Source organism: Lepidochelys kempii, chromosome 5 (assembly GCF_965140265.1).
Source record: "Lepidochelys kempii isolate rLepKem1 chromosome 5, rLepKem1.hap2, whole genome shotgun sequence".
Lineage (NCBI taxonomy): Eukaryota > Metazoa > Chordata > Testudines > Cheloniidae > Lepidochelys > Lepidochelys kempii.
Genome location: NC_133260.1, coordinates 73899730 through 73922420, shown reverse-complemented (window position 1 = coordinate 73922420; position 22691 = coordinate 73899730). Strand labels below are relative to the sequence as shown.

Below are 22691 nucleotides of genomic sequence, written 5' to 3'. Positions count from 1 at the left end.
TCTCGGGAGAATTGATGCAGTGTACAGCACAAGCAGTGGGAGGTCATTTAGTGCGGTGGTTTTCAAGCTTTTTTCATTTGCGGGTTACTAAAAAAATTCGAATGGAGGCATGGGCCCCTTTGAGCTGGGGACCCCCAGGGGCCTGCGGAGCACGGATTGGAAATCATTGTTCGACCTCTTTTCTCGGCCCCCTTAGTCATAGTCCACGGGACCCTCCCTTTCCTCCCCTCCCCCCCCGGGGTTGAAACCCACTGATTTAATATATTAAAGATGTTTTAAAAAAAAAACCCAACCATTTCAATTTTCTTTTCTCTTTCAGATTGTTGAACACAGTCTGTGCTCGGAATTGTTAGGACCTAAGATCAGAGTCTTCATGTTTGTTCACAGAGATAACACAGATCTAAGAAAAGCGTGTGGGTCTTCTGTTTGGACTCTGTAGTTCCAGTAATCCCATTATCTGTGACACTGAAGGATAAAAGCGGCACAGACTAAATGGATCTAAAGACAGCAGTGTTCAATGCAGCTCGTGATGGCAAACTGCGGCTCCTTGCAAAGTTACTGGCAAACAAAACCAAAGAAGAGGTGGCCTTGCTGATGTCTGAAAAAACTAGTGGTGCTACACCACTTTTGATGGCAGCCCGTTATGGACACCTTGATATGGTGGAATACTTGCTGGAGCATTGCTGTGCTTCTATAGAAGTTGGTGGCTCGGTGAATTTTGATGGTGAGACCATTGAGGGGGCTCCTCCATTATGGGCAGCTTCTGCTGCTGGTCATTTGAAGGTAGTCCAATGTCTGTTAGATCATGGCGCATCTGTCAACAACACAACACTGACAAATTCAACCCCACTTAGGGCAGCCTGTTTTGATGGGCACCTGGAAATAGTAAAGTACCTTGTGGAGCATAAAGCTGATTTGGAAGTATCAAACCGACATGGGCACACATGCCTGATGATCTCATGTTACAAAGGACACAAAGAAATTGCTCAGTATTTGCTTGAAAAAGGTGCTGATGTTAATAGAAAAAGTGTTAAAGGTAAGATCAATATCCTATTTTTCTTGTAGCAAAGTTTCTGAGACTATCTAGTTGTTACCTTTTTTTTTTTTGGTAGGAGACCAAAAATGTTCATCTGACTTGATAATGTAAATTGTTCAAAGTGCTATCAACAAGTTTAAATTATAGTGTTATGTTTATAGTTTGTATGTAGTTTTGAAAGTTTTTCAGTTTGATCTTCCAGCATACCTGCTAGTTCACTACTTAAAAAGAACCAGTTACTAAATTTCATTCTAAATCAGCAAGTTTTAATTTATAAACCCCAGTTGTTAAAAGATTTTGCTACATAGAGTCATACTCCTGGCTAAAGTGTGTATGTAAAAAGCTAATTGGCTTTTTGCTTAAATGTAGTGGGTCATGTGATAACTTTTTTAAATAGATAAACTTATATTGGCAAAACAAATATATTGTGCATTGAATAAAATTCACTGGTCTGCACTGTTAAGATCAGAATAGGGAAATGGAGGAAGTCTTTTCTGTATTTTAAAATTTCCACCCCGATTCTTCAATTCTTCAGTTGATCTATTAGCTACAGTAAGTAAGAAATGGAAATTAGGGTAAAAAATAAGGACCAGTGTGAGTGTGATCATGCCAAAAAAGAGAGTTTCAGTAAACAGTGGTGCTGTTATCACAATAGATGTTTTTTTGCTTCTGTTTACAATGGTCCTGGCACTATTGTTCAAAGTGAAGACTTCTGCCTTTTTGCTTTGATCATAGTTGCATGGACCTCTTGTTCTAACTGTGGGCATGTTGCTGCTTTTTAATTGCATCACCAGCGCACATACTAATGTTGTATTGACTCACAAGGTGTATTGGTTAGTGCAGACTACCACACATTTTTAACCCTGGAAAGATGGTCTGTGTTTGGACATTCTGAGATATGTCAAGGGTATTTCCCCTCAAAGCCTGTGTATGACATAGTACTTCTAATTCCTGTTTCTGGCTTCATTTATTATTAACAGTTTCCCAAACATGACATATAATTTGACAATTTATACCTTTCTAGTATATAGTTTATGGTATGATATCTTTAGTATTTGTTAGCAGAAAAAAAGATGAACACCTAAATGACACTTTCACTGACTGAAAGAATGTGGGTGAGGTTTCAGAGTAGTAGCTGTGTTAGTCTGTATTCGCAAAAAGAAAAGGAGTACTTGTGGCACCTTAAAGACTAACCAATTTATTTGAGCATAAGCTTTCATGAGCTACAGCCCACTTCATCGTAATATCTTTTATTGAACCAACTTCTGTTCGTGAAGGAAACAAGTTTTCAAGCTTTCCAGAGCTCTTCTTCAGATCTGGAGAAGGTAACCAGAGTGTCACAGCTAAATATAAGGTGGGACAGATTGTTAAGGATAATGACTTAACACATGTTGCAAGAAACCACTTCAAATGAAATGGGAATTAACACCTCTGCTTATCTGTTCTGCCAACAGAAGTTGAGGCACTAAAAGATATTACCTCACTACCTTGTCTCTCGTATCCTGGGACCAACATGGATACAAGAGCACTGCAAATGTACAGCATGTCTTTAAGTCAACGAACAAATGAAAATATGTAGGGAGTAATATAAAGAAAGCTACAATACACAGTGGGCAGAATGTAATAACTTACTTCTGCTTCCAAGAAGAATAACTTCCAAGCCATAAAGTCACTCGTGAGTCACCACGGACTTGTATATTGTTCCAAGTATTTACTAGGAGTGATTACCACACAGCTGCGTAAAGGCCTGATGTATCATAAAAGCACCTATCTAGGCCACCCCTTTTTTTCTCTCTGCCAGTGGACTGTTAATGTTCTCAAATTTACTGATCCTTAATATCTTTTTTTACCAGTATGCAGATATAATTTGTTCTTTGCTCTATTTAAACAACCATCATACAGACACCTACCTACAAGCATTTTTTTTATCTCTCTGGTCTCAGCTCCTCTTATCATTTTAATTTCTTCTCTTCTTCACTTTATTCAATTCTTGCATGACTCTTGTTATTGCCCAGTGAAGGCTATTAAATTTTTTTTTTTAAATCTGTGTATACATGTATAGTGTATTTTTATGGAGTATGCCCTGCCTTTTCTTGCTCTTTGGAAATACTCTACCCATTGGTGATGACATCAAATGGAGACTCCGCTCTCAGCTGTCTACACTGTTCAATGTCTGTTGTTGAAACAGTATTACATTAACATGCATTAGGGAATTTTTAGTGTGCAACGAAAGGGTCTACATGGGCCAGTTTTTGACCAAACTGTTGGTGAGCTTTAAAATTCACACCCCTCTAATGCTCAATGCCATGCTGTGTAGATGAGTCCACAGAATTTTTTAGCTTCCTGAAATTCCTTATTCTGAGTAGGGCTGGGGGGAAGAGAGAATCTGGTCAGGCACATCTTCAGTTCCTTCTCCTCTGATTATATAAGAAAGGGTCAGCTTGATGTTGAGAGGCCTCACAGTGGGAGGGAGGGAAAGAAAAGTCCAGGTTGCTGCTTTTTATGGACAAAGAAACCAGTTACTATAGACGTCCCTGTTGCTCTTCTTACAACTACTGTGTTTATGTTAATGTTTACTTGTCTCTGCTCACAGGAGGGAGATGTTTAAGGGAGTGTACCTATGAGGGCCTTGTCTACGGGGGGAGATCTACTACGGGGGGGGCGGGGGGAGATCAATCTAAGTTACGCAATGTCAGCTACATGAATAACATAGCTGAAGTCAACATGCTTAGATCTACTTACTGCGGGGTCCACACTACGCGATGCCAATTGTAGACGCTCTCCCATCGACTCCCCTTGTGCTTCTTGTTCGGGTGGAGTACAGGAGTTGATGGGAGAGTGATCGATGGTCAATTTAGTGGGACTTCACTAGACCCGCTAAATCGATCGCTGGTGAATCGATCTCAGAGCGTTGATCCTGGCTGTAGTGTAGATGTAGCATAAGACTACTAAATATTATATCTTCATTAAATGGGGTATCTCTAGAAAGCTGCTGTTATAAGGAGCACCAGAGGCTATCTTTCAGATATTTTCTTCATAACAGGAAGGTGGGGGGCATTTAAATATTTAAATAACTTAAATATATAATTGTGAGTTATAATGTACCATGCATGATTGTCCATTTACCCCTAGGCCCTCACATCTAGAAAAATGACTATGCACTTGTTAGAGTATTTTAGGACTGGGGAAGATAGGGTGGGTTATAGGATAGGTTCTTAGAGCTCCACAAATCAGGATGGCAAAAAGTTGCAATGTAAAGATGGATACAGAAGCAGTTAAAAATGATGGATTTCACTGGAATGTATGAGTAGTCTAGCAACAGCATTCTGGACTACTGAAGCTTAGAAAGTAGAGATTTGGGAAGAGCATATGATGAAGTGCAGTAGTAAAGATAGTAAGTGATTAAGACGTGAGGATTTCAGCTGAGTCAAGATAAGAGAAAATGATAACCGTGCCTCATAGGTGGTGATGGCAATGGGTGAGAGGAAAAAGTTTAAAATGCATGACAGTGCTGTACTATGGAAGATGGCCTATAACTCCAAAATTGAAATTATCTGAGCATTGAATCATCTTGGTTCAAGATGTATTCAGCTTTCACTTCTTCCCACCATTTTCCAGAATCCTCTTCTACAGTTTCTACAGATTCTTACGGAGAGTAGAGGCAAGAGTTCAAATAGTCACAAAGGAACTTGTTTAGAAAGTAAGGGACTGTGTGACCTAAATAAAATATTTTAAAATAAAGTATAAATGAGGGAAAAAATGACAAATAAGACTTGAAAAACCTTTTTGCTCACTTAGTATTATGTATGGATGAGGGAATATCTACAATTTCTGTAGAACTGAAGTTTTAATTTGAAAAGCAAAACTTCCAAATGTGAACCAATTCAGCACTGTTTTCCTAATGCTGTAGGCTGTTCCAGCATAACTACTCTTTGCTTTAGCAGCAACAGGTTGAAATTAACAATACTGTGGTAAGTTTCACTGGTGTTACATAGAAGCTCCTGGAGGTAGAGGAACTGTCAAGAATCATGTTGCTTGCATTCTGTTGCTTAGGTAAGCTATGAGTAGTAGCACTGGAGTTTCTGTGGTGAGGACCACAAAACCAGGCCCTAAGTGAAGGATAGATCTCTCAAGTGTACTGGATTTTTCAGGAATTTTGGATGAATTCAGCTGACTTTCCCACTCCACTGGGAAGAGTGGCAGTGTTATGTACACACTAGGCAGCACTCCCTTTCCGGAGTCAGAAACAGGACTCAAAAATCTTGATCCAAACATTTTGGTATTGAATAGTTGTGTAACCCCCTGGCAAAATGTGTGTGGCATGCCTTTCTAGTGGCTGATTAACTACAGGAGTAAACATTTTTTCTGTTGAAGTGGTAGTGGTCTGTGCTGATCTCTGAAGGCAGAGGATTCAAATCCTGTTGATGATCTGTGTGGGTTCTTTTTAAAACGCTAGTTTATTTAATTCTCACCATAAGAAAACCTTCTGTAAAATGTTTTTAATGTTAAAAATATTATAATTGGTCAATTATAAGAACACTCAGCAAAACACAGGTGTTATATTTTGGTCATTTGAAAATGTTACAGATTGACACAGATAAAGGATGCGGGGGTAGGGTAGTGGAAATTCCACCACCCCTTTTCATTGGTCAGGATATTGGGGCACAATTGATAGTCCCTGTCTAACAGCCATGAGGCTCTGTATGGTGGTTGGGTTGGGAGGGGGAGAGCTGCTTCTTCCAAAGGATATGAAAGGTAGTCTGAGAGGAGTCCAGGAACAGCATTCTTACATTTCTCAACAGCTGGGAGTAAGGAGTCTCTAAGACATTGTTCCTGGACATTATTGATGGCCTTCCTTTCCCTGTCTCCTCTTTTCCTTCACACCCTTTAATCTCTGGCGAAAAGGTGTTTGGCAAATTTTTCCCAGCTTACTGGGAAGGAGTATAGAAGAAAGGTGTAGTGGGTCTGCCAACATGAGAGATTTTTGGGGGAAATCACGTTTTGCAAGCTGTAAATTCTATTATGGCTGTGAATAAGACCTGTAGCATAAGAATGGACCTACTAGGTCAGATCAAAGCTCCGTCTAGCCCAGTATCCCGTGTTCCAACAGTGCCAATGCCAGGTGCCCCAGAGGGAATGAACAGAACAGGTAATCATCAAGTGATCATCCCCTGTCGCCCATTCCCAGCTTCTGGCAAAATCCACAAGATATCAATGATGTAAAATCCAATATAGCAACTCTCTAAATTAACAGAGAGCTGCAGACCTTGTTCAATTTATTTTCTCCTATGGATATGTATACAGACTTGAATCTTTGGCTATAGTATGAAGACTATATTAAGGCTTTAATTTAGATGGAGACTGAAATGTGTTTAACATCCACTAACCTGGGGGAAAAAGCAAATCGCTGCCTCTAAATACCTGTTAGTTCCAGAAATGATGAACTAGGGTAGAGCCACTCTGGTCTCTTCAAAATCAGCATGTGGTGTATTGTATATTAAAAATAATTAACCTAATAGTAAACATCGAGAAGTCTGACAGGTTTTTTTCTCTTCTGGGTTTTCTGTCTTGCCTGCTTGCCAAGCTTCATTTTGAAAAACAAGACTCTGCTTCCTGGGAATAAAGGTCTTACTCTAAATGTGTTCTGTTCCTTTTTCCTGGTTGTGTTACATGACACATTGCATTACATTTGTGAGGATATTTTGAGCATGAAGGCTATGTGAAACTAAACCATAGCAGGAATGCATATTACCCAGCCTAATAAATTAAATAGTGAAAGAAGATGCAGTTAAAAGAGGGAAAATGTTTTAATTTGCATTGTGGGGGAAAAAAAATGTTGAAACGAAGTGATTCAAATACTTTTATCTTTCATAAATGTTGAGACATCAATAATCTTGAAAATACAATTTAGAGAGAGCTGAATCTGTGAACAGGGAGATCTTTGTTCCATAGCATTTCTTTTAGTGGTCTGAGAAATTAGATTAAAACATAATAAGACAGTAAGCGTAGAGGATAAGTACACCTCAATAAAACTGAGGTCTAGATCCACAAAGGGACTTAGGCATTGTAACACTTAATTTTTAGGCCAGATCTGCACTAAAAAGAGAGGCTGGACTCAGCTGCGTTGCTCAGGGCTATGAAAAATCCACAAACCTGAACGATGTAGCTAAGATTAGCTAAGCCACCCCCACCCCGTGTAAACATTGCTGGGTTGATTGGAATATTTCCTTAACCTAGATGCCACCTCTTGGGGAGGTGGATTAACTACAGTGACGGGAGTAGTAGTAGTAGTTCCCCTCGCTGTAGTAAGTGCTTACACTGCAGTATTACAGTGGCCCAATTGCAGCACTGTAGCTGTACCGGTGTAGCAGTTTAAATGTAGATATAGCCATAAATGCCCAGCCACATAACGTAATCCACAGACCCAAGTCAGGTGTTCAGACTCACTATACAATGCTTGGGGAGAGTTAGGTGCTTGAGAATGAGCTTCCTAGGAGTCGGGCAGCTGAGCTGGGAGCCACCTAGGATAGCCAATAGAATATGTAGAAGTGAGGAGCTTAGGTGCCTCATTCTGGGCTGCAGGGAGGTACCTCCCTTCATTGGGATTCACAGCTGTAAACACTCCCCTGTGCTAGGGGTCTCAGATGGGTCAGTCCATGAAGAAGGTGGTGGTTTTTTCCCCTTATACACTATAGCAGGGGTGGCCAAACTGTGGCTCGCGAGCTGCATGCAGCCTTTTTACAGTTAGGGTATGTCTATACTACTTGCCGGATTGGCAGGCAGCGATCGATCCAGCAGGGGTCGATTTATCGTGTCTAGTCTAGACGTGATAAATCGACCCCCTGAGTGCTCTCCCGTCGACTTCTGTACTCCAGTGCTGCAAGAGGCACAGGCAGAGTCAACTTCAGCTACGTGAATAACGTAGCTGAAGTTGTGTAGATCGATTTTTCTCCCCCCCCCCACTTTCGCCTCCCCCACTGTAGACCAGGCCTGAGTGTGCCTCCCCATTCTCCACCTACCAGATTGCGGGGAGCTCGGGGATTGTGCCCTGTGGTGGGGCTAGTGGCTTCTACCAGAGATGACTGGTGCCTGCTGAGAGCCGGGGGGGGGGGGGGCACAGTTTAAAGGTTCGCTCCCCCCAACAGCATGAATCACACATCTCCCAGGCATTCCCACCCTCTTACTGTAAGTGGCCCCTCCCTGAGGCTCCCAGGTGTTAGCTCCACATGGACAGGTAATGGCAAAGAGCCTGGAGCTGCAGGAAGGGGCCACCGCTTTAGCTTTGTAAGGAGAGGAAACCACAAAAGCAGCTGCTCTCCCTGCAGCTCCCAGCTGTTTGCCACTGCCTCTCCGTGTGGCCGCAGCTCCTAGTTCGTCAGCTCCAGCAGTTGCCTTGCAGGGAGGGAGCCCGGTGGCACCATGTGACAGAGTGGGGCCAGAAAACCCTGGAAAAAATTGTGGGGGGGAGGGGAGAAGGTAGTGTGTGGTCAAGTGCCCCCACCCCCATGTATCACCTCTGGCTTTTTCCCAATTAGGGAGGGATTCTTGGGGCTTCAACCCCGCAGGGTGTGCCTGCTGGGGCTCGGGGCTTCAGTAGGAGTAGGGCTGAAGCCCCAAGCCCCAGTAGGCACCTCCTGTGTGGCTGAAGCCCTGGCAGGCACGCCCCAGCTCTCAAACTTCTGAAGATTGTCGTATGTGGCTTGGAGCGTCAGTAAGTTTGGCCTCCTCTGCACTAGCCTGGTGGTTTGGGTATTCACCTGGTATGTGGGAGACCCATGTTTCAGTCCCACTGCTTCAGTTAATATTTCCTTGTACAATTGGAAGAGTTTCAATAAGAGAGACTGAGAGACCTGTCCCAAAATATCCCACAGCCCAGTAGTTAGGGTTCAGATTCCTGTTTTGTGTCAGCCAGAGGAGGTATTTGCTCCCACCTCCCAGATGAGTCCTTAACCACTGGGCTGTTTGGGTATAAGAGGAGCACCGTCTCGGCCATCCAGATTTTTTAGACAAAGGAAACGCAGTGGATCTAATTTACCTAGATTTTAGTAAGGCGTTTGATACCGTGCCACGTGGGGAATTATTCGTTAAATTGGATAAGATGGGGATCAATAGGAAAATTGAAAGGTGGATAAGGAATTGGTTAAAGGGGAGACTACAACAGGTCCTACTGAAAGGTGAACTGTCAGGCTTGAGAGAGGTTACCAGTGGAGTTCCTCAGGGATCGGTTTTGGGACCAGTCTTATTTAATCTTTTTATTACTGACCTTGGCACAAAAAGTGGGAGTGTGCTAATAAATGGGAGTGTGCGGATGATACAAAGCTGGGAGGTATTGCCAATTTAGAGAAGGACAGGGATATCCTACAGGGGGGTCTGGATGACCTTGTAAACTGGAGTAATAGTAATAGGATGAAATTTAATAGTGAGAAGTGTAAGGTCATGCATTTAGGAATTAATAACAAGAATTTTAGTTATAAGCTAGGGATGCATCAATTAGAAGTAACAGGGGAGGAGAAGGACCTTGGAGTATTGGTTGATCATAGGATGACTATGAGCTGCCAATGTGATCTGGCTATGAAAAAAGCTAATGCGGTCTTGGGATGCATCAGGAGAGGTATTTCCAGTAGGGATAAGGAGGTTTTAGTACCGTTATACAAGACACTGGTGAGACCCCCACCTGGAATACTGTTTGCAGTTCTGATCTCCCATGTTTAAGAAGGATGAATTCAAACTGGAACAGGTACAGAGAAGGGCTACTAGGATGATCCGAGAAATGGAAAACTTGTCTTATGAAAGGAGACTCAAGGAGCTTGGCTTGTTTAGCCTAACTAAAAGAAGGTTGAGGGGAGATATGATTGCTGTCTATAAATATATCAGAGGGATAAATACCGGAGAGGGAGAGGAATTATTTAAGCTCAATACCAATGTGGACACAAGAACAAATGGGTATAAACTGGCCACCAGGAAATTTAGACTAGAAATTAGACGAAGGTTTCTAACCATCAGAGGAGTGAAGTTTTGGAATAGCCTTCCAAGGGAAGCAGTGGAGGCAAAAGATCTATCTGGCTTTAAGATTAAACTCGATAAGTTTATGGAGGAGATGGTATGATGGGATAACATGGTTTTGGTAATTAAATATTCCTGGTAAATAGGCCCAATGGCCTGTGATGGGATATTAGATGGGGTGGGATCCGAGTTACCCAGGAAAGAATTTTCTGTAGTATCTGGCTGATGAATCTTGCCCATATGCTCAGGGTTTAGCTGATCGCCATATTTGGGGTCGGGAAGGAATTTTCCTCCAGGGCAGATTGGAAGAGGCCTTGGAGGTTTTTCGCCTTCCTCTGTAGCATGGGTCACTGGCTGGAGGATTCTCTACTCCTTGAAGTCTTTAAATTACGATTTGAGGACTTCAATAGCACAGACATAGGTGTGAGGTTTTTTGCAGGAGTGGCGGGTGAAATTCTGTGGCCTGCGTTGTGCAGGAGGTCAGACTAGATGATCATAATGGTCCCTTCTGACCTAAATATCTATGAATCTATGAATCCGTGGGGTTAGGCACACTCTGAGAACACCTATAGATTGACCCCTGCAAGTGAGATAGATGGAGGAATGCCTAGATTGGAATTCCCCTGGAGTTCAGGTGTGAACTAGAGTGCCAAGCCACTTGGTGGCATTGGGACCTAGGCAGCTTTGTTCACTGGCAAAAGTTTAGGTACCATGCAACTTAGGCACATCCAGAATTAGGTGGCAGCTGAGAGGATTTGGCGGATCTCAGTGTTGGGTTTAGGTGTCTAAAGTGGCAAAAAGCCCTTTGTGGCTCTACCCCTGAGTGTTTATATACATATCAATATGTTTATATAATCAGTCTTTAAAACTAAAGTAATAAATACATTTACTAGATGACTTATTTCCTTTATGTGCGTTGCTTGAAGTTAGTGCAATATAAACACTTAATCTTTAAATCAAGAAGATCAGTAATTTTATTGGGTCCTGAACCTGTGAATATTTATGCATGTGCCTAACTTTACACATTTGAATAATTCTGTTGAACTCAATGTAACTACAAGTGTCTGATGTTTAGCATCTGAACCAAGTATTTTCAGCAGTGGGGCCTTGCATGTGAAATGGTAAGAATGACTTCCTTTTAATTTTCTAATATTGTTTTACTAATCCAGAAACATGATCAAGCTTTAACTAAATCTACTTAATATATTTACAAAACGTTCATTCAGGTCCAGCCAAATCACTGTGTGTGTCACTGCTTCTCTTCTTTTCCCTTCCCTGTCACAGGCCAATTATTTATTTTGGAATGATTTGCCTCTGATAGCGACCTGGATGGGGGGAGAAAAATAGTTTAATTATAAATGTGAATCTCCAGATGTACTTCGGTAGCACTGGAGAGTTAAAGAATTAGTTGCACTGACGTATGTAGCATTTGTGTAGTGCTTTTTCATTTTGTTGGCTATTTGAAAAAGGTGCTCTAATATAACTGTAAAATGTAAAGGCCCAAAGCCAACTGAGATTTACTCTGATTATCAATTCTGGTTACATTCTGTTCCTTACGGTACTTTGAGGAGAGCATATATGCCCTTCAGAATGGCGCATGCTCGTGTTCGTTGTCATACTGATCAACGTGAATATCCAGAATCTAGATGAGTGGTCAGATTCTATAATAAGATAATTATAATATAATATAAGGAAAAGGAATTAGAAATGGGGTAAAAAAAACTAACTTGTAAAAGAGAAGACACTGATTTGAATAGAGATTTCACTTTGAGCCTTCCAAGGAGGTGATAGTATCATAACTAAATTTTTTTTAGAAAGACTTTAAAATGTTTGACACCATTTCTTTAACATACATTAACAACTGTTGTGTGTTGTTTCCCTTGGAAAAATGGTGTATGGAAACTACTTATCAAAAGAGAGGTGCTTCACATAGGCTTTTCCTGCCTTGCCAGTTATCTCCTCATTTGATCTAGCAATAGAGTTATAATGCTGAATTTACCAATTATTTTTGTGGCAACAAAGTAATGTCCTGCTTGTGACTTAACTGCAGTCTCAGGCTGAAAGAATGCTTACTTAAACATGCACCTACAACAGGGGACAGAGAATTATTAGCAATATAAGTAGCCTTTTGTATTAATATTTTTCTAAACAAACGGTCCTCTTCTCCACTCTAACCCCTATACTCCTCAGTGTGAAAATTCTTCACAGATGCTAACCAGAGCAGTCTGCTAATTATCCACTTAGTGACTTTATCATATTGATATTTGAACCACTTTATAGTCTTAATTAATATTTAACATTTGTACTTTTTATTAATAAGTTTGTTTTTGTGATACTTTCAAAATTCTTTGGTAATGCATGGAATATCTGCCTTAAGGATAGAACTAGTCCTTACAGCCTTATAGCCAGTCTTTCAAATTCCCCCTCAAATTGACAATTGATGATTACTAGATAGATCACTGATGGACTTTGTTAGGCTGTTGCCCCTTTTGACCCGAGCAGCTAGTCAAAGTTTGGGGCCTTGGGGATGTTCCAGTTGGAAGTAGAAACTGGTGATAATCAGGTATTTCTTTTATACAGTTCTGTTTATTTACAAAGTCCTGTGTTTCTGAATCCAGAAGGAACCAAGAACAAAAGGAGCAGTTTCTTTAGCCAACCCCAGACCCAAAAGTTCTCTGTCTAGCTTTTTCCATGGTGTCACTGTTCTTACTGGCTCCTGTGTCCTACTAGGCTTTTTGTTTTCCCCTGCCTTTTCTTGCTGCTCTTGTCTGTGAGTGGCCTTAGTATCTGTGTTCTCTATCACTCCCGCACACACACCTACCCAAAACAGTACTCATCCCAAAAGGTCCTGGGCAGGTTCACACACCCCTTTTGGTTTAGGTTTGACTTATATTTACAGTTACGTTAATTGAAGAGGTGAGTTCATACTTCTCAACCTCAGAAGCTTTAACCCAACCCATAACAAGGTTTCACCAAGTTCATAATATATTTATTTTTGAAAAGTAGCCAAACCAAAGCCATCTCTCTGTGCATGTATCTGGTCAATATAAATGTGTATTCTTGTAATCTTTCCCCTATCCTCTCCTTGTGTCCCTTCTGATCGTTACGAACACTTGTTGCGTTTCATCTTAATTCAGTTTAAAGTTTAGGGCTGGTCTACCCTGAAAACTTACGTTGGCATTGCTATGTCTCTCAGGTGTGAAAAATCCACACTCCTAAGGCTTGTAGCTATGCTGACCTAACCCCAGTGTAGACAGCGCTAAGTCGATGGAAGAATTCTTTGGTTGACCTAGCTACTGACTCTCGGGGAGGTGGACTAACTACAGCAATGGAAGAACCCCTCCCCTTGTTATAGTGAATGTCTAAACTGAAGCACTATCATGAGCTGTGCTATAGAGCCCTGCAAACCCATGGATATCTGCTGAACATCTGCAGGTATCCGCATCCGTGGATTATTTTTGTGGATTGCGGATACAAATTTTGTATCCGCGCAGGCCTCTACTGTGCTGTTCTAGTGTTTTAAGTGTAGATGTAGCCTTAGAGGCAGAGACTGTCTCTTACTGTGCTTATACTGTTCTCTGTACAGTTGAGTCCTGTAAATACTATTGTAATACAAATAATTAAAAAACAAAACCCAACTACTTCTGGTAGTTCCAGCCTGATAACTGGTAGAACTGTGGCTTCTTTCAGCATAGGTAAAAAGGAAAATTATCTGTTTGTAGGTGGAAGTCTAGTTTGAGAGGGCAGTGAGATTCTCTATGGAATATTCTACTTTTTTCATGGTTCTCTGTGTGTCCACTTATGGTAAATTCATGAGATTGTAAAGATGTTTGATTTAGAGTTGAATTTGTTCAGCTAGCTGCTAATTTTAGTTTTGCGTGTTTGGGGTTTTTGCAATGTGTCATGACAGTTTCTCTTGCAATGTTGTAGCCGTGCTCTCGCCCCTTCTGTGCCGCTGCCCCTCCACTTCCCCTCCCCCAGTCAAGCTGGAAGCTGGAGGGGGCCTTGGGAGCCTGAACCCCTTCACCTGCCTGGGGTGGGAGGACCCAAGAGCAGCCCCAATGTAAGACCCTGTTTTTAGTTACTTATACCTTAGCCATACTTTAACCATTCAGGCTGAAACATTCTATGCTGGGTGTCTGCCTTAGGCAGAATTTTATTTTGGAAAGTATCAGTGAAAACAGTTTAACCATTTTCAAGAAAGAGGTTAGGGAAAAATGTTGTTTTGCCAATATTCAAACGTTCTTACACTTGTTCTATTGAGAAGCTTTAGTGTTTCCATTCCTTGGTGGAGGGACTTGAAATCCTGGAGAAGGGAATCAACTTGGGGTTAGAGGTGCCTTTTGCTGTTCTTGTGAAAACTCACAAGAATTTGGCTCAGTTGTAAGCCTCTAGAAAAACATTTTCACATCTTCAGTAGATCTTTGTTAGAGGCTGGTAGCTAAATTCTCCCAAGTTTCCATCTACAGTGAGCATACCCCGCTCCAGGGTTGAGCATGATTTTCCCAGCAGTTGCTCCTCCGCATTATCGGGGTCACAATGGTCCTGGCCACTGGCATTGAGCAGTGAGATTCTGTCACGTGTGGTCTCAATTATCCTCCTGCTGGTGCACCAGCAGTTTGGAAGAAGAAGCAGCAGCCTGATTGAAATGCAGAGGAGCAGGAACAGGTTGAAGCCAGAGCAGAGATTAAAGAGGGAGCAAGCTCTGGAGATCAAGGCAGAAGGGTCTGTAACTCCTAGACACACTTCCTTCCAGAAATAGAACTTGTGGTATCTTTGTTCTCTGCTGTCTAACAAATACATGTAAAACCCACTGGCTAAAAGTGGCCAATCCTTCCTCTAGTGGCTGGTCCACATAGAGTATACCAGCCTACTACTTCTGTTGGTTACTCCATTAGCTCAAATGGTAGAGATCTGTGATTTGGATCGAATGTTTCCAACACTGCTGATGACCCATATGGACAGTGAGAATGATTCTACGTGATGACATTTGTTTTTTCAGTTTGCTTTTTCAAAAACCTGTGAAATTTATAATTTAAAAAAGAAAGCTACAATAAACTGATGTTAAAATTGCCAAGTCAAGTACTGAAAAGTTAGGAAATGCCAGAATTAAAGTTACTTGTACCACCTTAAATTGGCCTCCTTATGCATATGCGTTACACTTTAATTATATGATTATATACTATTTTTTTCTAAAGGCTCCCTGCCTCATTCAGAGTCCAAGTTGAATGGTGCTCACTGAATAGGTAGCCATTAAATATTTTTTTTTACCCTTATTCATGCCTCTTAAGAATAGGTAGTAAAGAAGAGCGACTGGAGGGAGTCTACTCTGCTTGGTATTCTTGGTCATAAAAGGTATGGACTTAAGGCTCTCTTCCATAAGTTATCACTCCTTGCATCATTAGGACCATAGCCATGGTAAAGTTCTTCCTGCTAAGCATATAGCAGCCACTGCTGGAAACATATACAAGGAAGAGAAACTATGCTGCCTGTGACAGAGTAGCCTGCCCCTTAAAGGCAGTAGTCCCTAGAGGTCAACCAACCTCACCAAGAGGCATGGCCCTTTTAGGGTTTGAAAGGTTCAATATAAGGACCTTAGGAGGATATGGCTAGAAAGGAAGAGATCCTGGGAATGAATGGTGCTTGGGAGGAAATCCTGCCACTGTATCTTTAAGGGGCTTAGGGGAGGACCCTTGCAAAGATGGAGTGGCAAAGCTCCCCTCGTCACCCAATCAACCAGTTGGGAATTAGCTGGGAGATAGGGAGTAGCATATATGCTGCCTTTTACTACCTCATAACAAGGCAGACACCAGTAGTAGAAGATGAGCTACTGATCCCCTGAGCCTGAGGGCTAATTAGGGAAAATGCCAGCTGAGAGAGGAACTGGCTAAGGCCCTCCAGAGCCCTAAATTACAACCCAGATCCAGGAGAGCTGGGAATTTCTTGTTTAAAGAGAGGGATAATAAGTGGTTGAATTTCCCAGCTCCAGGAAGAGGGCTGGGGCTCCTACTGTAAGCAGAGAGACAGACTGAACGGTAACTGAGGGGATTGGGAACAGAGTTCAGAGGGTGGGCTTCAGAGGAAACCCTGAAAGCCAGAAGAACCTTTTTATTTGCGACTTTTGTTATGGACTATTTTCACAAGGTTTTATAATAAACCAGCCCAGGGAGGGTATTACTGAGTCAAGAGACCTTGAGGTTCAGTTACTGGGTTGCTGAGAGGGAAAACTGAGGAGGGAGCACCTGAAATGCCACCCTTTGCCTAAGGGGGCAGTGCAGGGAAGTAATGTCCTGGGACACTCCTGTCAAGTTGGCATGACTCCAGTGGGTTCCGTCTGGTAAGGGACATAACTTGGTAGTAAACATAGTTATCCACATAAACTAAATAGCAAAAAGACAAGATATTCTAAGGATGTTTGACATTTTTGACCAGTACAAGATGCCCTGGGGCAGAAAAGTAATTAAAATTGTCATAAGTGCAAGTGGAGTTGGGGTGGGGGGGGGGATTTTTGTTCCTTTTGTGAAATAAAATTTGAAAATTGAACATAAGTTATGAAAGTCCTTTTTTCATGTATGTGTATAAATACATAACACCAAATATATTTTATACATAATAAAACCTACAACACTGTCTCTCCCCCCCGCCCCCCACCCTTTTTTTTTTTTTGGTCTCCATGTCTGTACACAATAAATGATCAGAAAGTAAGAGTTACTACAAAGCTAATACCTCAGTCCTGGTCTTAGTTTCATAGAATATCAGGGTTGGAAGGGACCTCAGGAGGTCATCTAGTCCAACCCCCTGCTCAAATCAGGACCAATCCCCAACTAAATCATCCCAGCCAGGGCTTTGTCAAGCCTGACCTTAAAAACTTCTAAGGAAGGAGATTCCACCACCTCCCTAGGTAATGCATTCCAGTGTTTCACCACGCTCCTAGTGAAAAAGGTTTTCCTAATATCCAACCTGAACCTCCCCCACTGCAACTTGAGACCACTACTCCTTGTTCTGTCATCTGCTACCACTGAAAACAGTCTAGATCCATCCTCTTGGAACCCCCTTTCAAGTAGTTGAAAGCAGCTATCAAATCCCCCCTCATTCTTCTCTTCCGCAGACTAAACAATCCCGGTTCCCTCAGCCTCTCCTCATAAGTCATGTGTTCCAGTCCCCTAACCATTTTTGTTGCCCTCCGCTGGACTCTCTCCAGTTTTTCCACATCCTTCTTGTAGTGTGGGGCCCAAAACTGGACACAGTACTCCAGATGAGGCCTCACTAATGTCGAATAGAGGGCAATGATCACGTCCCTCGATCTGGCAGTGCCCCTACTTATACATCCCAAAATGCCATTGGCCTTCTTGGCAACAAGGGCACACTGTTGACTCATATCCAGCTTCTCGTCCACTGTAACTCCTAGGTCCTTTTCTGCAGAACTGCTGCCAAGCCATTTGGTCCCTAGTCTGTAACGGTGCATGGGATTCTTCCATCCTAAGTGCAGGACTCTGCACTTGTCCTTGTTGAACCTCCATCAGATTTCTTTTGGCCCAATCCTCTAATTTGTCTAGCGCCCTCTGTATCCTATCCTTACCCTCCAACATATCTACCTCTCCTCCCAGTTTAGTGTCATCTGCAAACTTGCTGAGGGTGCAGTCCACGCCATCCTCCAGATCATTTATGAAGATATTGAACAAAACCGGCCCGAGGACCGACCCTTGGGGCACTCCACTTGATACCGGCTGCCAACTAGACATGGAGCCATTGATCACTACCCGTAGAGCCCGACAATCTAGCCAACTTTCTGTCCACCTTATAGTCCATTCATCCAGCCCATACTTCCTTAACTTGCTGGCAAGAATACTGTGGAAGACAATGTCAAAAACTTTGCTAAAGTCAAGGAACATGTCCACTGCTTTCCCCTCATCCACAGAGCCAGTTGTCTCGTCATAGAAGGCAATTAGATTAGTCAGGCATGACTTGCCCTTGGTGAATCCTGATCACTTTTCCTGATGACTGTTCCTGATCACTTTCTCCTCTAAGTGCTTCAGAATTGATTCCTTGAGGACCTGTTCCATGATTTTCCCGGGGACTGAGGTGAGGCTGACTGGCCTGTAGTTCCCAGGATCCTCCTTCTTCCCTTTTTTAAAGATGGGCACTACATTAGCCTGTTTCCAGTCGTCCGGGATTTCCCCCAATCGCCATGAGTTTTCAAAGATAATAGCCAATGGCTCTGCAATCACATCCGCCAACTCCTTTAGTACTCTCGGTTGCAGCGCATCCAGCCCCATGGACTTGTGCTCGTCCAGCTTTTCTAAATAGTCCTGAACCACCTCTTTCTCCACAGAGGGCTGGTCACCTCCTCCCCATATATTGTTACTCCGCATATATTGTTCCATTTTCTAGATATGTCTGACACATCTTAGCGTTTGACTTCAGTTGCAGTAAATAAATGCTCTGCAATTCTAAAAGGCTAAAATTAAGGAAAAAATGAACAAAAATTGTAAGGTAAATCGAATGTGTTTAGACCGGTAGGACATACAGTTACAGGAAATATCCTTGTCTCTGAATTCATGTGGAGGTTGCGAGACTGTCACTTTGATTTCAATCCTATTTTGGGACAGTTAGCTTGTTTGAAATATTATGGCAGAGCTCCCATCAGAAGGCACAGCTGAGAACCTGCCAAAAAGAAAAATGGGGAGGTTTTGAACAGTGGGAGAATGACACTTCCTTATAAACTATACAAGTAAAATCAGTTTTAAATGAATAGATAGAGAACACTAGGAAAAAAAACACGTTGTGAGGATGTGGATATTTGGTTGACAGTGCAACCAAAATGAATATTAAAATTTATGTTTAACACTTTTTGAAAGACAACTTACTGGACTGGACAAGTGTTGAAATGAGAGGTTTTTTTCATAGTTTTTCATAAATTACAGGCCTGAACCTGAAAACACTGTCAAGTATAGTACTTCTGCTGCTGGAAATCAATAGTGCAACTTCTGGTAGTAAGTGCTGACAAGACCAGGATCTAGGTTGTTTTTGTCCATGAAAAGATTAACATTTTGATAAGCTTTATGGCCATTGCCAATTTCTAGTAGAATAGTTATTGTCACAGGAGAGTCCTGGTTTTTTTTGGGGTTTTTTGGACTAAACCATTTACAAAATGATCAGTAACATTTGAGCATTTTCCATCCTTTGTTTTATAGACTCTTTTGTGTGAGAGAGATGGCTTTATTATTTATATTCCCCACCCAATGTTCTAATCTCTCCTCCACTCCATTGCTTGGTTCTCAAAATATTTTTTTTGTGCACCACCAAGAAAGGATATGAAGACTGCAAGTGGTCCACAAAACATTACATTATTTTTTGAAGTGACATCTTATACTAAGCTATGGATAATAACTGTTGTTTTGGTCTGTGTCATGTATTCCCTGTTAATTCCTAATGAAGTCTTAGGGCATCCATCAAGGAGGAATCCTCTGGACCCATACATGGTTGCAATAAGTGGAAGAGAGATGTCTGTTAAAATAAAAGCCCCATAATCCCATTTACTTTTGAGACATGTCACTGGAGTTTGGAAATCCCTGGCAAATTGGGTAGGCTAATCAGGGACCAAAAAATTTTTCCCTACACTCAAGACAGTAGGGATGGTGTGACTTAATTTCCTAGAGTGATGAGAAGTCAAGTTAGGACACTGCAAATGTATCTTGGTGAACTATAGTTTATTCAAGATTAACTGTATACTTTTACGTGACTTTCCAAATCTATAGATTCTGTAAATAACTATCTGAAACTATAGAGACAAGGTGGGTGAGGTAATATTTTATTGGACTAACTTCTGTTGGTGAGAGAAACAATAAAAGATACTACCTCACCCACCTTCTCGCTCTCTTATCCTGGGACCGATGCAGCTACAACACTGCATACAACAATATTTGATACTATGTCATAAGTAGGTGTAATTTGAAAATGTTTGTCATGAGAGCTGCTCAAATTATGGATGAAACTAATTAGATGGGATCCTGTGAAGTCCATAGAAATTGAGGACACTTATCAAGTGGCAATTGAGAGCACTCAGCATCTTCCAGCATTAGGCCCATAGTTTTTGCCTAAATTGTATGACTATACTTCAGATTTAAGAAGTGGACAACAAGAAATCTAATTTCCCCTTGCTCCTCTGACCCTGAACGTAATCAGTAGCTGTCGTTTTAAACTAATCTCAGGCCAGGTCTGAACACAAACTAATTGGAATAACTGCATAGCTTGGGGGGAGGGTGTGAAAAATCCACACGTAGTATGACGTAGTTATACCGACTTAACCCCACATGTAACAGTGCTATGTTGACAGGAGAGCTTCAGAGAGAAATTGTCTTGTTGGCATAGGAGCGTCTTCACTAAAGCACTACAGCAGCATAGCTGCACCAGTGTAGCTGAGCCTCAGTAGCGCTGTACAGGAAGATAAGCCCTTCATTGCATTACTTGAATTCACAAAATGTCACTCTCCCCTGCGCCCTCTTTCTCTCTCCCTCCCCCCCCCCCCCCCCCCGACATGTTAACTGGTCACTTCATCTTGAACAGTTCCTTGAAATGTATTAACCACTTATGCTAAACAGTTTTCTCCACCTTTTATTTAACTTGATGATCTGAGTACATTTCCTAGTCCTAAAAAAGAACTCTGTAAGCTCGAAAGCTAATCTTGCTCACCGATAGAAGTTGGTCCAGTAAAAGATAATTACATCCCCCACCTTGTCTCTCTTGAATTCACAAATTCTGTTTTTCTCTGTATGCACTAAAGGCTTTTTTTGTTGTCCTGTGTTGACTAGATCTGAAGACCATTTCATGTTGCATAATAAATTTGGACAGGGTGACCTAGAAAACTAATATCTTCTTGTAGTATAAGGAACTTGACATGAAAAGAACTAAGTAGCTTTTCCAAATGGCAGTAAAACTGACCAGAGTTCCATTAATTTCATGCTGCTGCAGCTGTCAGCATAGGCATTTGAGTTGTTTTAATGCAGACGCCAGAAAACCTCACTACACCAGTTCATGTTTAGAGAAGGTATCTTTGTAACCATAAGAACCAGAAAATTAAAAACAACCAAAAAGCTTACATTCTGTACAGATTTATGGCTTATTGCCAGGGCAAGTTTCTTACATGCTACTAGTGTGTAGATGAGTAAGGTGGGTTTTCTAATAATGTTCCTGAAAGTTTTCTTGCAGAACTTATAACACTCTCTCTTTTTTTATCTAGCTTTTTTGGGAAGCCAGAAGACAAAATTTACTTTGAAAATGGGTAGAAACTACTTTAAATAATATGAGGCCCTAATGCTTTAAAAAAAAAAAAAAAAGTATGTTGCTGCCATATTTGATAATCAGGATTTACAAATGTGAAACAAATTGACTATGTATATATGGAATACTGGGGTTTTTTTTGTTTTTTGTTTTTTTAAAAGACACTTCTGCAATAGCATTGGCGACTGTTTCAGAAAACTTAGATCTGACTTAATTGAATATCCCAAAGTTTTTTAGATGTACAAGTTTTACGTACTTAACTACAATACAGTAGAAGAAATATTTCAATGTAAATTGTTCCTTTAACATGGTTCACAATATTACAGAAAAATGGAAGAAGGGGAAACAATCCGTAATGAATCCTTAAATATAGTAGTATTGATCTCCAACATAGACCAGACTCTATTTAGTAAACACACAATATATCTTTGCTACCCATGGAAAAATCATTGTATTTGAATGTTTATGTAAATTTTAAGAGTTTTTTGCTGTCCCTAAAGGTGTTTCTTTCAGCAAGATCCGAGACACCAGTTCGCTAATGGCCATACAATTGCTGTGAAGTTTTTGGACTACATTCATGGCTGACAAGAATGAAGACCAGAAATGAACTTTTGGAAATAAAACCATAATATGTGTAATTCTGTATTTACCTTTATCCCCAGCCATTCTTGTTCAGCTGTATGCATTTTGATCATTTATCTTTGACTCCATTGTTTTGTTTGGTATGTCCTACTCTTAAACAGGTATGATGTAGGAATGTTAGAACAAAAGCCTTCTACAGACAAAGAAGATTGCTGTCTAAATTAGTTGATCAAGAAATAAATATAGCAGTTGGACCTCAGTTTCAACTCAACCAGTTAAATTGAGCTACAAGGTGTTACCTTGTATCAATATTAGAAAAAGGTTAAGGGTACTTTAGGTTTAGCTAAGACATGCTACCTGAGCCAGATCTAATTTTGACCACTTTTCCTAATCCAGACAAAGCCAGAGACACTGTGGCCCAGATTCTCTGCTGTGCTAAGGAAAAGGAGGGTCTGTCAGAGAAATTGTTCACCACCTTCTGATTACTGGGATTGATCTACAATCTAATGTAGAGTGACCTGTGCAACAGTGACAGCTGGCTGTAGTTCTAAGACTGTACACCATTTGAGCATAGCTGGAGCATAGCATATGCCAACTATACCTGCTCTCGACCCTGACGCACCACCTACATTTGGGTTGAATATGAGTGAGTGGTGCTGGGGGCAGATATATTGGCTTTGTATCAGCTGGGACCTCCCCCACACCAGAGAATTTCCTAGCTGGCCAGATTTAGTCTCTCTGATCTCGGGTGGCACAAAGCCATTAGAATGCAACTGAGCATCTGGCCCAG

The 22691-nt window shown here is 41.4% G+C and overlaps 1 protein-coding gene across 3 annotated transcripts in view; it reads left to right on the top strand.

Annotated features, from left to right (window-relative positions):
- Positions 1–22691, top strand: part of FEM1C (fem-1 homolog C) — a 32697-nt gene that overhangs the window by 671 nt on the left and 9335 nt on the right. For all 3 annotated transcript variants that reach the window (XR_012159006.1, XR_012159005.1, XM_073344741.1), the window contains exon 2: positions 320–1036. Coding sequence is in view for 1 of the 3 variants with exons in the window: in XM_073344741.1 (XP_073200842.1) it covers positions 493–1036 (544 nt within the window). In the remaining 2 variants the exon portion in view is untranslated. The remainder of the gene's footprint in view (positions 1–319; positions 1037–22691) is intronic.